Here is a 16,357-nt window from a genome sequence, read left to right on the forward strand (position 1 = left end):
CAATGAAGAAACATTTCATTACAATGTTTTGGAAAGCTCTCGAGGTCAGCTACAAGAATATGTAATAAAAAATAGGGGATGCCGTTTAAAAAAATGTTTCCGTAAAATGCACGAAAATGGAGTTCAAAGAAAATAGGTGCCAAAAGCGACATATTTATTGGAATTTATATAATATGTCGCATATATAATAATATTTGATAATAAATAGTTTATTAATGCGTTTAATGGTTGAATAATATTCATTTATTCAAAATATAATGTTACAAAAGAGAAATATAATTAAATAAAGACATATCTTTTTTCATCTTTTTCATTTTTTCACATATTTTACATATGTTATATTTTTAAACTAAATAAAATTAAAATTTAAAATAAACAAATGTCACGTCACAATGGGAGGTTAATAATCAAGACATATTAGTCACAGAGTATCGCACCTATCGCATACTGTAGGTATGTCATTTTAAGACACATTCTCATAAAATTTTTCAAGTTATACAGTAAAAAAGTGATGAAGGTAATAATATTAAAAAAATATTTTTGCAAAACCCAAATGCATGTAGAAGAACTTAATATTGAACAAAATGATAATTATCGTTATTTACTTTACACAATTAATCGATAAAAATCATAAAAGTAAAACTTACGAATTTCTAAAACTCGATATTTGCTAATTTAGCATATAAAGGAATAAGAAATATACCAAGTATGAATTTTTTATAACTTAATTGATAAAACGGATTACGTTTATATTAGTTTCGATAAAATACAACATTTAATATTTGAGATATAGAAGTATGTCGCTTTAGGAGGCCTATGTCGCTTTTGGCTACTTTCCTCTATATAAGCATAAACTGTAAGAACATCGTTAGAATCATTGGCATCACCGCGTACCGCGCGAACATCAGGTTAGGCACACCTTTAACAAAGTAAGGCATAGATAGGTGACCGCTTCGGATTCGAAATTATCGAGAGAGGTCGCGAAAGTTTTAGAATGTGTTTGACAATCTTCGGTTTCTAGCAGTTATATGAGACATGAAAATAATTGATTCAACATTACTGTGTTGTATGGGACATTTTTCTTGATTTTAAGTTTCAATGATTTTCTACTGGATTTTATTGAAACTTATTGAAATTCACTGAAATTTCGCTGATTTTCAATAAATATTGTTGAAATTTACGACGATTTCGCTGATTTTCGATGAATATTGCTAAAATCATAATGAATGTGGGTCAATTAATTGAGTTTTTCAGCAAAATTTCAGCACATTTTATTACGTTTTCAGCAAGTTTCATTATAATTTCAGCATTTTTCCATCAGGGCATTTCTGCCTCGTATCTACTATTGCTTTCGGACGCACGTCATGATCAATTTCTGTTGCGTTTCTGCTGTTACGTTCGAGCGGCACGTCGTGATCGATTTCTGCTGTGTTTCTGTCTTCACGTTCGAAAGCACGTTATGATCGATTTCTGCCGTATTTTTGTCGTTAGTACATGATGTAGCACGTTGTGTGATATATCTTCTATATTTCTATTGTCATATCGTGACAGCAAATCGTGTTCTATTTCTACCGCACTTGTCGCGTCATTGAAATAGAAATTAGGCTATGCGAGGAAGGTAACATATTTTTGCAATTATATTATTAGGGCAAATGATGATATGTTTTTCTGCAACAGTTTTTCACTTTATCTGCAACATGTTGCAGAGAAAATTAAGTTTAATGAGGACACAGTTGCTTGAAATCTGCTGCATAATCATAATTCAATCTGCCGACATACTACTAGCATGCTGCCAGCATTTTGCTTGCTGGGAAATGAAGAATCTGCAACTGCTACTCATCCATCATTATATTTAGACAAACCATTATAATAACGTGCAGAGTGCAAAAATACAAAATAGACAAAATGACGGAATATTATACGCATACATTTCTGAATATTTACCGCAATGTCATTTTTTGCAACGTTGCGCGAAGTAGAGCCTTATATCTTCATTTGAGGTACCGTGAGCTTCATTTATGTGTTCTATAAGTTCAGCTGCCACCAGTTGTCACCATCCATAATTTATGGAGATATTCGCGAGATACTGCGTACATGCTTCATGCCTGTGCACAATGGATTAGCAAATCTAAGAAAATAGCTGTAGACAAAAAGTGCTTCCATCGTCGTGAAATTTCGTATCTATAAATTTTCGGAGTCGTTCAATTCGAATCTATACTTAAAATTTAGAAATTCAAAATGGCAGGTCCAAAATGGTGGACAGAAGTGCTAAAAGTGCTCTGATCGTTGCACAGCTTGGTATTAATAGGTTTTCGGGGTCTGAATTCAAATATGAACACAGAATTTAGAAATTTAAAATGTCGGGTTCAAAATGGCGGACAGAAATGTTAAAAATGTTCCGCTCGTCGTGAAAATTGGTATTTATACGAGGGTCATTCAATAAGTCCTTAGAAAATCTAAAAGGAGGCGCTTGTAGTATCGAAAAAGATTTGCTTTTAGTAAGCGTCATCTCTCACTAGACTACTGTTAAAGTTTTAGCTATATCCATCACGTGGTTTCATTTTCATAGTCATTAAAGCAAAAAAATTCTGTTTATTTAGAAAAATGGAAAAAAAATGAGTTTTGTGCGGTGATTAAATACTTCTATTTAAAAGGCTTAACACCGAAAGAGATCAAAGCCGAGTTAGATGAAGTTCATGGCATATCTGCTCCTGTATTTGCGATTGTTGTACAATTGGGTAAATGAGTTTAAAAGTGGCCGTACATCCACAAATGATGAATATTGTTCGGGACGTCCAGTGGAAGTGACTTCCTCAAAAATGATTGACAAAATCCACGATATGGTTTTGAGTGATCGACGAATCAAAGTGCGCGAAATAGTTGAGGCCATAGGCATATCACAAGGTACAGTGTTTTCAATTTTGCACGAAAAATTGAGTGTGAAAAAAATCTCGGCAAGATGGATGCTGCGTTTGCTCTCAGTGGAGAATAAACGCAATCGTGAGATCAATTCGGAGACTGGTTTGGCGCTTTTCCGTCACAATCCTGATGAGTTTTTGCGTCGATACATAACTGTGGATGAAACATGGATACACTACTATACTCCAAAAACAAAGGAACAGTCGAAACAGTGGGTTTTAAAAGCGATCTGGCTCCGAAGAAAGCGAAGACGGTGAAATCGGCCGACAAGGTGATGGTTTTTTGGGATGCACGCGGAATCATCTACATCGATTACTTGGAAAAAGGACAAACGATAAATGGAGAATATTATGCGTCGTTATTGCACTGGTTGAGTGAAGAAATCAAGAAAAAACGTTCTCATTTGGCAAAGAAAAAAAATTCTCTTCCATCAAGATAATGCACGGGTGCATACCTGCGCAGTTTCGATGGCGAAAATTATGGAATTAAAGTTCGAATTATTACAACATCCACCGTATTCACCAGATTTGGCCCCCAATGACTTTTTTATTTCCAAACTTGAAAAAATGACTCGGCGGAAAATTCACGTCGAACGAGGTCATCGCCCAAACAGATGCCTATTTTGAGGACCTTTCGAAATCCTACTTTTTGGACGGCTTAAAAAAGTTGGAGAAACGCTGGGAAAAGTGTATCGAGCTAAAAGGAGATTATATTGAAAAATAAAAAAATCTACCCAAAATAATTTGTTTTTCTATTTTTTTCTAAGGACTTATTGAACGACCCTCGTAGATATTCGTGGTCGCTACATTCGAATCCGTATTTAAAATTAAAATTTTCGAACTGACTGACTCTTTTGGTTCGCCATATTGGATCTACTATTTTGAATTTCTGAATTTTGAATTTAAATTCGTATTCAGTATCGAATTTAAATCCGTATTCAGATTTGAAGAATTTCCAACTACCGAATTGTATCCAAATAAAGTCACTGTTTGCATTTGATCCACCATATTGCATCCGCCATCTTGAATTTTAAAAATATGATATCAGATTTGGATTCAGCGATCTCATACTCTATACTGAAATTTTCATGCAGTTTTAAAAGCTTTTTTCCAACATTTTTTATACGAAAGTTTAAAGTAAAATGTAAGCAAACTGCAGGCGTTTCAATTACAAAACCCCATATTTTTATTTTATGGTCATTATATTGGATCTGCCATTTTGGATTTTAAATTTTTTATGTAAAATTCGTTATCAGCCACATTGAAAACCTTCAAATGTCAAGTTTCATATCAATCCAGACATAATTAATAGATATTGGTCTCCATATTGAATCCGCCATTTTGAATTCCGAAATTTTGAGTTCAGATTTATAATCTGCGATCCCAAAAACCCCTGATTACCAAGTTTCATACAAATCAAGTCACTTTTGGTCAGCCATATTGAATCTGCCATTTTGAATTTCGAAATTTTGAGTTCATATTTGTAATCAACGATACCAAAAACCCCCGAGTATCGAGTTTCAACCAAATCAAGTCACTTTTTGCATTTTAGTCCGCCATATTAAATTCGCCATTTTGAATTTTGAAATTTTGATCAGAAATGGAATGAGCGATGCCGAGAACCTTACATATGTGTAACGGTGTTACATATGTTCACATATTTTAAAAGATATTAATTTTGGCCAGTTTTATTAGTCTCCTGGCCCACAGTGCGTTAAGTTAATCGGTCGGTTAATTCTCGCGTGCTGTACTACAGATTGTACACTTGCGACATTTGGAATACAACAAGCAAAACTACAAACAACATTTTATGAACAAATATAATTTCTCCAAAATTGAAAAAATTTGATTTTTTCAAAATATTGGAAAGTACAGATACAATAGAAAATACCGTTAAGCTAAACTCGACTTTTAGCTCCTACTCCCTTATAGAAATATCATACTAAGAATCATTGATAATTACTTATTTTCAGTATTAAAAATACTGGATAATAAGTAATTATCAATGATTCTTAGTATGATATTTCTATAAGGGTTGAACCTTAAAAATCTTCGATATTAAAAAAATATCGATGTTTGGTAACTGATATTAATTGGACGTCGATAGTATGTGTCGATGTTAGCATTGATGTCAAATATCGATGTATGTTTACCGATGCCCATCCCTAGTGCCATAATAATAGACACGAACACAATCTAACCACACGGTCCGTGCCTTGTCGATTCACTGAAATATATACTACCTGGAACGCACGCTACCTTTTGAATGTTGCGGGATGAGAGAGAGTATGCTTGTAGGGCTGCGTTCGCTTTGGGCGTTTATACGCTATAAGCGTCATTCTATCTTCTTCCCGCGTGTAATGAGTGAACGAAAGATAGAATGGCGTTTACAGCGCCCAAAGCGAACGCAGCCTAGGTCTTGAACAGCGCTCTGTCTTTGTCTAGTAAGTTTGAACCAAAAGCTAAGTCGGCTGATTTCTAAACATAAACTAAATCTCCGAATTAGGAACCATCTTTGCTTTGTTATTCTTAATAATAAGTCGATAAATTCCAGTTGCTCCATTACTTTATCTCATTGTTTTACTTCTCTTACTTTTTTATTATTTCTTAAGGAATAAAAGTTCCCGCCATTATATTTCAAATGTATTAGTGTAACTGTCAGTATAGTTGTTGAGAAGACGCACGCGCGTCTGACATTGCCGTGTGCCAGTTTAACGATGGAATGTGCAGTGTTATAATAATGCAAATTCTGGGCATTATTGTAAGCCCTAACTGCTATAATTTTTGTGTCGAGACCGATGCACACCGTATCAAGCTCTCTGATCGCTCACTCAGCGATGTGGCGAAAGAGGTTCGCTCGAGCTTAAAAGCTGCGAGAAAAGACGAAGAGGATGAAAATCTTGCTGCTGAAGAGCAACTTTATGGTCCTGGGATCGCAGACTAAAGATAAATTCACTAAAAGTAAAATTTCAATTGTTAACCTAAAAATATTAACATTCAAAACTTTGAACGTGTTTTTCTCAAAACAGCATTTTTAAAGTTGGCTAACAGTAGAACTCAAACAATGTTTAACCAATTTACTTAAAATTTTAACAGTATTTAAAAAATTAAATTTTCTAGAAAAATACATAGGATTTTTTTTAATAAGTTACAAATTTTTTTAGTTATAGTTGATTTTACTCGATTTTTTTCGTGGAAAAATGGTATTTTTTTCTTTTAAAATTCGCCATTTTATCAAAAATTAATATTTTCAAAAACGGCTACGTATTTCTCTAGGTACTGGAGTAAGGAAAATAAAAAATTTTTTTTTGTTCTAAACAAAAAATTATGCATTTATATGGCATTTATGCTGCTAGCCGCGGACACCTTGCCAAATCGACTGTCTCCTTCACGCTGTTGCAGATCCACCATTTTGTAAAATTTAATTATGAAAAAATTATTTTTTGTACTTCTTGACATGTCTAATAAAATTATCGAACTCATTTTTTAGTAGCATGATTCAGTAAATAAAAAAAAATTCTCAAATGTAGACTTCATTTATAGCCGGTTACATAAGGTTTTTTCGAGTTGCTTGTACTTTTCACACTTTTACACCTAATGCTCGTTGCACACTAGTGCACCTCAAACAACATAAATTTTCCAAAATACATTCTGAAGACATTTTCAGGACGGAGGGACGTCATCAGAGTATTCTTAGGACGTTCTTTCGTGGGACTCTTGCTTGGGATCAAGTGTAAAAAGTGTATTAGAATTGTATTTACACTCGTAACACGAACGGAAATTATGACGTCATTTTTAGAACCTCTAAAGAATTAATGTGCATTAAGTGTGAAAGTGTAAAAAGTTCAATTAATGCGAATAAACTTATTAGATATTAGCTATTTTCAGACAACTCACATCTCCAAAGGATGTCCTGAAAATATTCTGATAACATCCCTCCGTCCTAAAAGCATCTTCAGAACGTATTTTGGAAAATTTGTGTTGTATGAGGTGCACTAGTGTGCAACGGGCATTAGGTGTAAAAGTGTGAATAGTACAAGTAACTCGAACAAACCTATAGGTGTTATCCCTTACGAGACTCGTCAATGTGACGGGTTTCGGATTTTACTAGCAAAATTATAGAAACTATCAGGACCTTGAATAAGTTTTCGCTATTTTCCAACAAATGGCGTTACTAGAACTGCGTGCGTGTAGTTTAAGATGGTAACACATCTATAAGGAAGTACTATAAACAAGCTTGAAATTCAGTGTATGTCATTTCGGCGAAGTGTAAACAACTTTTTTTTCATAAACATGTCGAGTTTCGTGCCAAAAAAAGAGTATTTGGGGAATTTTACTGCACTACTTTATTAAAAAAAAATCTGCAGCTGAAGCACACAGAATTCTTGTTGAGACTTATAGCGACCATGCTCTGTCGGAAACAACATGTAGAGATTGGTTTAGATGCTTCAAAAATAATGATTTTGATGTTGAAGATAAAGAACGCTCTAGCGCACCGAAAAAGTTTGAAGACGAAGAATTGGAGGCATTACTTCATGAAGACTCATGCCAGACGCTAGCTGAACTTGCAGAATCATTAGGAGTTGATCACACAACAGTTTCGAAACGTTTGAAAGTATTAGGAATGATTAAAAAACAAAGACATTGGGTGCCATACGAGTTGAAGCCGAGAGACGTCGAACGGCGTCTTTTCACGTGTGAACAGCTGCTTCAACGGCAGAAAAGGAAAGGTTTTTTGCATCGTATCGTGATTGGCGATGAAAAGTGGATACACTACGATAACACTAAGCGTAGAAGATCGTAGGATAAGCCCGGCCATGCATCAACATCGTCGGCAAAGCCGAATATCCATGGTTCGAAGCTTCTGCTCTGCATTTGATGAGATTAGTTGAGTGTAGTTTATTATGAGCTGCTCAAACCGAACGAAACCATCACGGGAGATCGCTATCGACTACAATTGATGCGTTTGAGTCGAGCATTGAAGGAAAAACGGCCACTATACGAGCAGAGACACGACAAAGTGATTTTGCAACATAACAACGCTCGGCCACATGTTGCACAACCGGTGAAAACCTACTTGGAAACGCTTAAATGGCAAGTCCTATCCCACCCGCCATATTCACCAGACATTGCGCCTTCCGATTATCACTTATTCCAATCGATGGCACATGGCCTGACTGAGCAGCACTTCCATTCTTATGAAGATGCCAAAAAATGGGTCGACTCTTGGATAGCCTCAAAAGACATGTCGTTGTTCTGACGTGGAATTCAAATGCTGCCAGAAAGATAGAAAAAAGTAGTGGCTAGCGATGGACAATACTTTCAGTGACATGTTTTTTTTACGACTTTTTTTAAATAAAGCGTTAATTTTCACGAAAAATCAACGAGAACTTACTCAAGATCCTAATACTTTGACATATTTCTAAATCATTAATATGAGCTACGTCAACTTTATCTGATGACAAATGGTATTTCTGAACAATTTTATCTGGCAACTTGAAGAATTTATTGTTTAACAGTCCTTCCTTTAAGTTTTTAAATGCATGAACAGGATCAGAGAAGAAAAAAAGCTTACGATTTTTATTACAAGGATGGAAAATAGAATTCTGAATTTTTTAATTACGCGATATATTTATTCCGTATTCTCGCCACATTGCACGATTTGAACTACCCATATCTGAAACAACGGCATATACTCTCAACCCAATATTTTCAGTTTTTTCAATTATATCACAGATAATTTTTTTCAAATCCATCCCTGATACATTTCCACTTGTCAATTCATACGCAACGATTTGCTTCCACCGACTTGCAATTCCAGCTAACATGAATACTAAAGCATAATGTGCTTCTGCCTTTTTGCTTTTCAGTGTTGGTGCTCCAAGCTTTCTATCTAATGATGGACAATAAACATTGGACGGTATAATACTCATTTCATCTAATATTAACAAGCAATCAGCATCGATTTCCTTTTCAAACTGCTGTACTTTGATTTGCAAAAATTGAAAAATTTCCAAAATTATTCCAGGTGCAAATTTTAATACTTAACGATCTAAATAACGATGTAGTGTTCGAAAAGAGGGTAAAGGATGGCGTTGTTTTAATAACTCTTTATAATCAGCGGAACCACAAGAAAATTTCAAGCGAAAACCTTTCACCATTGTTTCATTAGACCACTTATATATCTTTTTGTGTACATTATTTAAAAGTAAAAGCTGATAATTGTTAAAAATTTTATCTATAGTTTGGTTTCGATTATTTACTTGTTTTTCTAGTCGTTTGAGTTTAGTTTTAGCTGCTCGCAACTTTTTGTTTGCTTGCATCCGCAGTCTTTCACTCTTCAACAATAACTGTTCCAATTTCTGGAGATGTTCTTTCAAATCTCCTCGGTCAGCAATAGACACTCCTTGCGATGAAACCTCTACGTTCTCATGTCTCTCAATAATTTCATCACAATTGTCATCAGATTCAGAACTAGGTTTAACTTCGGAAATATTGTTAATGAGGTTTTGTACGTCGAAAGTATGCCCGACATTTAATTTTTCTGTAAAAGTAACATAAACATCTTTATTTCCGGTATAATATTCATTTTGATAATGAAATAAAGTTGTACTATACTCTACCAAATAATGCTGGAACGGCATTAAATTTTAATTTTTTTTTGTCATCGACTCTCTGTTTCTCCCACATGTTTTGTGAAAAGTGAACCTGTTAATATGGATATTATTCTAATAAAATACTACTAGAAAGTATTTTTTATGAATCCGTTAACATTTATACTGGCAACATTATTAGTGTTCCAAATTTTCTCATGTTCTTTGTAATCAGTCATTCTATCAAAGTTTACATACCTCACAGATAGTTGTATATTTAGTTGGCATCCAATTTTCTCAACCCATGTTCTTTATCTATTGTGCTCTTCTAACATTATCTTTGGGAAAAGTAAACATTTGGAAACCTTTAGACGTCGAATTCGTACAATAATCTGCCGAACAGCCCGGCATATTGAACCTATACAAAAAGTAAAAGATTCATTAGTTTAATATTGAATATATCAATAATTGACTTCTAACCTACGCTAAGAACATTTTACAAGAGACGATAAAAACTATTTATTACAATAATTTTTTTATAATAAAATAATTTTTATATGGTTTAAAACTTTGTCATTTCTATTAATTTATAAGAATAAATTCTTTTTAAAGTACTTATTTTATTTCATTTTTTATTATAAGATACTCAACCATGGAGCACTCAACTATAGGACAGCAGTTCACCTATAACGAACAGACCTATACATCATTTCCGGTTTAGTCAAAACATCACGTCTTTGGCATAACTCTCCCTTGAATATCTCTACCCTCCTCTACCTATCCACTCCTTCTTCTCTATCCTAACCTCTTCTGCTTTCCAACTTCGTCCTCACTTTCCTATCCCTTCACTGCTTCCTCCCTGCAACCCACATCCTCTCACACTGCTCTCGTTACCCTTCTCCCCCTCTCACTCACACCACTCCTTAACACCAATCCTTTCTCTCTTTTTCTCTCGCACTCTCTCCACACACTTACTTTGACAAGTCACCTCACACACACCGGAAACGGAAGTCGGATACCCTGTATATACAAAGTGTATACAGAGTTGGCAAAAAGTCCGGAAACGGTCAAATATCTCGAAAAGGATCAACTGTAGCGAAAAATATGTAAGTAGCAAAGCTGTAGGGCTTAATAAAATGTACCTAATGATGGTCAAATTGAATTTTTTAAATTGGACCCCCCACTTTTTATTACATATTCTTGTAGCTTATTTCAAGGGCTTTCCAAAAACCTATAATAAAGTATTTTTTTTTTTTTTAGGTATATTTAGAGTTATGAGGCTTGAAAGGATTTTGATCTTTAACTGTTTCTGTTTCGTAAAAACGTATCACTGTCTTCTGAACGGTAGATTTAGAACTAAAATTGCGATCAGGATATGCAGCATTGAATGTGTAGATCAGTTACTTCTTCGTATGATCTAATATGGTCTCCAAATTTTCGATAAAGAAACAGCATTATCTTTTCTTTATCGGTTAACATTTTTAAAACAGAAACTTGAAATTGTAGTTGGAAAAAGAAAGGGAAAAGGTAAAGAGTAAGATGCGAGAGAGCACGACTTGTTTTTAAAATACAAAGATCGAGAAGCGTTATCGTGAAGCGCGGGTATGCGCGAGTTTTGACTGAGTACGTGTGACATTACGTCGTGAATGAATAACCGCGTTCGATGCGAGCGAATGAACAACTAGGCTGGGAGCCTAAAAAACATAAACACAGGAGAAAAACAAGAATAATTTTGTTTTTCGTGTCTCGAGCTAGACGATATGACCGGCTTAGTTGTTCATTCGCTCTCATCGAACGAGGTTATTCATTCACGACGTAATATCACACGTACTCAGTCGAAACTCGCACATACCCGCGCTTCACGATAACGCTCCTCGATCTTTGTATTTTAAAAAACGAGTCGCGCTCTCTCGTATCTCACTCTGTCTTTTCTTTTTCTTTTTCCAATTACAATTTCAAATTTCTTTTTCGAAAATGTTGATCGAAAAAGAAAGAATAATGCTGCTTATTTATTGAGGATTTGGAGACCGCATTAGATCATATCAAGAAGTAGCTGATCTATTCAATGCTACATATCATGATCGCAATCCTATTTCTAAATCCACCGTCAGAAGACAGTGATACGTTTTCACGAAACAGAAACAGTTAAAGACCGACCTCGCAGCGAAAAACCAAAATCCGCAACAAATGATGATAATAGTTTGGATGTTTTGCAATCATTTCAAGAAAATCCTCATTTATCTGTGCCAAGAGCAGCGCAAGCTTATAATATCAATTACAGCAGAAGCATTTTAAAAAGGCAGAGATATTATCTTTATAAAATTATGATCACTCAAGAACTTATGGAAGACGATTGTGATAGAAGAATTCAATTTTGTGAAGAAATGATGCATCGAAGTAATGAGGCTAATTTTTTAAATTTTGTTGTTTTTTCTGACGAAGCCACATTTGAAATAAACGGTGCTATTAATCGTCACAATTGTAGATATTGGAGTGGTGACAATCCACATTGGATGAGTGATCTTCGCACACAGTATCCATAAAAATTGAATGCTTGGGCAGAAATTTGTATTCGCGGTATTATTGGCCATTTTTTATAGATGGTAATTTGAATGCTGAAAAGTATGAAAACTTATTGCGAGATCATATTATACCTTAAATTGAAAATTTATTTGATGCAAACATGCAAAACATATGTTCCAGCAAGATGAAGCAGGACCTCATTATGCAGTAAGAATTCAAGAACTTCTAAACCGTGTTTTTCCTGATCGATGGATAGATAGGAGAGTTACCATTGAATGGCCTGCTAGATCACCTGATTTGTCTCTTCTTGATTATTTTCTTTGGGGACATCTCAAAAGTAAGGTTTATGCGACGAAATCACGTAATTTGGAAGACCTTAGCAACCGAATAACATAGGAAGCATCTCTGGTCACTTTAGAACAAATAAGAAATGTGATTAATAATTTCTATGAGCGTCTAGCTCATTATCAAACGGTAGAAGGAAGACATTTTGAACATTTGATTAATTGAGAAAGTGGAAAACGATATTTTAAAAGGTATGTCACCTACACACAGCAGAGAGGGTTTGGAGTCACTAAATACCGCGGAAGTGACGAACCGTGGGGTCCTAATTTCCGCTGCAACACACACACACACACACACACACACACACACACGAGGTGCAAATCCGACCGTGCAACCTCCACGCGGTGCACCTTGAGTTATGCTAATGCCGGCGGTATTTTAACTTTCAAGCCTCATAACTCTAAATATGCCTAATAAAAAAATACTTTATTATAGGTTTTTGGAAAGCTCTTGAAATAAGCTACAAGAATATGTAATAAAAAGTGGGGGTTCAATTTAAAAAATTCAATTTGACCTTCGTATGACCTTTGTCCTCCACCCAAAGTCAAATTTTTAGCCATCATTAGGTACATTTTATTAAGCCCTACAACTTTGTTACTTACATATTTTTCGCTACAGTTGATCCTTTTCGAGATATTTGACCGTTTCCAGACTTTTTGCAAACCCTGTATATAAAACAAGGTGCAACGATAAGTGTGTAACACGTTATACATGTATATTGAATATGTCATTCTGAAGGAAAAACGTCCTGTACCATTTTGCCAACAACCGCATGAAATTTTGCGTTATTTATTATTGTAACTGGTTATATATAGAGGCTTCTTTAATTAATAACTCTAAAATTTGCGTAATTATTTGCAAAAGAGTACAGAACTAAAATGGTTTTATCTAAAATGGTCGAATTTACAAGTATATGACAACTATTGGATCTTGTGTCTAATAATGATATATTGCATGTTGAATGCAGTGTAGCTAGAAATCAACTTTGGTTGCATTTTGTAGCATGAGGAGGGGACGCCGCACACAACTGAACGCCGCGTATCCACGTATCTTAAAGTGCGAACGCAAACGAATGCGGAGCGTTTATTTGTGCGCTATCCCTTTCACATGCTATGAAATGCTACCGACGTTCATTTCTGGCAGCACTGCTTGAATGTCGAATCATGGGTATGCTAAATATACAGTTGCTGTATAATTGTACATGAAACTATTCTTAACAAAACAGTCCTTAAGCAAATAACCATTCAAGTGGAGTTATTAATTACAAATATGTTTATACATGATTTTCTGCAATAATTAATAATGCAATTCTTTGCAAAATCTATATCCATGATAGAAAAGTATTATTAGTTGTAATAATTTGGGTACAAAATGATACTTTCTCGTCAGTCAGTAATTGTATTATTTGTAAGAACGATAAATTACTGATGAACAATAATGTATCACTCAATTTACAATCATACTTTTCTATAAAGGATGTTGAATATAGAGATCATAAACATATATATCCGCATTCATACATGTTCTTATATTTAATAAGTCTTTCAGTTTATCTCCATATATTATGCGGATAGTTTTATTAAATACAGATCTAAAGATAAACTTTAGAAGACTTAAAATATGAGAACCATCTATGATAATGAAACTAAAATATGTAAGATATGCAATTTATCTTTGTAACGTTTCTCCTTTCTATTGCCGGATTTCGCTCACCGGAGTCCGGGTTCGCGTGAGGGAAGATGAGAGAGAGAGCGCGGTCGATATTTACAACTTAGATTTATTTATGAAAGAAGTGTTATGTACAAAGCAGTATTTACAGTATGTATAGACGCTATAGTCGTGGTGCAGAAGGTACGACTCCGGTACGCGGAGCGACGGTTGCGAAGGCAACGTACCCGATCGCGGGGGAGTGCGGTCGCGTCGATACGCGGTTCCCCAGGAGTTAGGAACGACGACCGATTGAATCGGCAACACGGTCGTCGAGGTTGGGAACGATGTTCCCCAGGAGTCAGGAGCGACGATTGATTGAATCGGCAACACGGTCGTCGAGAGGATGCAAGAAGGGGACGACGATTGAATCAGCAACACGTTCGTCCAAGAGGATGGGAACGGTGGCGGTTGAATCGGCAACTCGTCACCAGGAGGGCGTCGTCAGGGATATTCTCCCGAACCGACCTCGGATGAGACCGATCGACGACTCTTGTCGGTAGCGGCTGAGTGTCTCCTTTATATCGTGTCGGCTCGCAAAATTTAACCGCGAGAAGAGGCCGTGGTATTCGGCCGGCGCCACGTAGCGGCGCCGTACCGAGTTAGCGCACGCCGAGGCTCCTTGTGACTTGTGCCGATGGGGGGATGGGAAGGGGTTCGACGCTACAGCAGTTAGATGCATGTGTGTGTGTGTGTGTGTGTGCGTGTGCGTGCGTGTGCGTGCGTGTGCGTGCGTGTGCGTGCGTGTGCGTGCGTGTGCGTGCGTGTGCGTGTGCGTGTGTGCGCGTGTGTGCGTGTGTGCGCGTGTGCGCGTGTGCGCGTGTGCGCGTGTGTGTGCGTGTGTGTGTGTGTGTGTGTGTACTTGTCTCAGAGTATCTATAGAAAGCGAACAACGGTGAACTATATACATGTAGCGAGGAACGTAGTGATGATATAAATTCCCTGAACTATATAAACTATAAAAATTATATAAACTATATGAACTGGGTGAGCGATATGGGCTATACTCGATATAAATAACGTAATAAAAATAAACTAATAAGAACAGTTGTCTCGTTACATTTTACTACAGCATTTTTGTACGATTCCTTAGTTTGAAATTGCTGTTCATTTATGTCCACAGTTTCCAAATCTGCTATTGGAAATTCATGTAATATATCACTTGTCAATGTAAAATTTTCATCTTTTTCTGACATATTAGAATCGTTGATTGTATTTAATATATTCGCCAAAATATTTTCGCAACGTTTTAATGAAAATTTTGTTTCAGTCATACTGTTTATCATAAATTGTTGAAATTGTTCTTCTCCTATATGTGTTACAAATTATAAATATTCATAAGAGCATTGTATAATATTTCCGTGCTAATGATTATGTAATATGAGATTCTATATTAAAATAATAAGTAGTATAAATTGTACACAGTGAACACAAAGTCACAGTAATGTAACATCTATATTATAATTTTCCAATGAACAATGTAAATGTTACATACAACTCGCGTGTTATGTAACAGTTACGTTGTTGAGTGAGAAATTATAACATAGATGTTACGTTACTTTATGTTTACTGGATATATTGTAATTGAAAACATGTACATGTACATGTACAAATTTACGATATAACAGATAAAATAACAATATTCAATTATATATACAGGGTGTTTAAAAAAAAGGATTACATATTTTGATAGCAGGTAGTATTGATCAAAAGAAGAAAAGGTCTAATTAACATGGGTCCTAAGACTAATATCTTCTAAGATACAAGCTATTTTGTTATTTGAGCTCTTTGTCATTTTCTTATTAGTCGTGTCATCTTTAGAATGTAATGAACAAAGGAGTAGGGGAGCCCTTATAGAAATATCATACTAAGAATCATTGATAATTACTTATTTTCAGTATTAAAAATATTGGATAATAAATAATTATCAATGATTCTTAGTATGATATTTCTATAAGGGAGAGTAAGGTACAATGGGGATATCTTTTTTCTAAGTGCCTTAAAAAATAAAAAATTAAACACTCTTTTGCTCACATTCGTTAAGGCCTACGCAATGTCGTTTAACTTGTAGTATCTATTGCGAACTAAACGTAAATATCAGGAGAAAGAAATGAAGTTAGAGTGCGTGATTTGAAAGAGTGCGTGATTCTCTAAGACGTAGGGCTCAAACATGCGTGAGAGTGAATGACAATCACATAGAGCACCTCCTCTAATGCTGAGTCAGCATTAAAATTTTTTGTTTTTTGTAAAAAAAGAGTTTTTATTTTGTTA

The 16,357-nt window shown here is 35.2% G+C and overlaps 2 protein-coding genes across 4 annotated transcripts in view; one reads left to right on the forward strand and one right to left on the reverse strand.

Annotated features, from left to right (window-relative positions):
- The window catches only part of LOC116846195 (probable sodium/potassium/calcium exchanger CG1090), a 187,487-nt gene that overhangs the window by 64,072 nt on the left and 107,058 nt on the right, over positions 1-16,357 (forward strand). The gene's annotated exons all lie outside the window — the stretch shown is intronic.
- Positions 1,873-16,357, reverse strand: part of LOC116846196 (THAP domain-containing protein 1 B-like) — an 18,504-nt gene continuing 4,019 nt past the window's right edge. The window contains exons 3-6 of one of the 3 annotated variants that reach the window (XM_032819735.1): positions 9,770-9,929; positions 9,542-9,626; positions 9,182-9,462; positions 1,873-2,105 (exon numbers count right to left, since the gene is read on the reverse strand). In XM_032819735.1, the coding sequence (XP_032675626.1) occupies positions 2,100-2,105; positions 9,182-9,462; positions 9,542-9,626; positions 9,770-9,799 (402 nt within the window). In that variant the 5' untranslated portion in view covers positions 9,800-9,929 and the 3' untranslated portion in view covers positions 1,873-2,099. Of the gene's footprint in view, positions 2,106-8,682; positions 9,463-9,541; positions 9,627-9,769; positions 9,930-16,357 lie in introns of those variants that run through there. The other 2 variants (XM_032819734.1, XR_004378435.1) reach the window with 2 other exon arrangements.

Source organism: Odontomachus brunneus, unplaced genomic scaffold, assembly GCF_010583005.1.
Source record: "Odontomachus brunneus isolate Ranch 3 - 2012 unplaced genomic scaffold, Obru_v1 Obru_scaffold_061, whole genome shotgun sequence".
NCBI lineage: Eukaryota > Metazoa > Arthropoda > Insecta > Hymenoptera > Formicidae > Odontomachus > Odontomachus brunneus.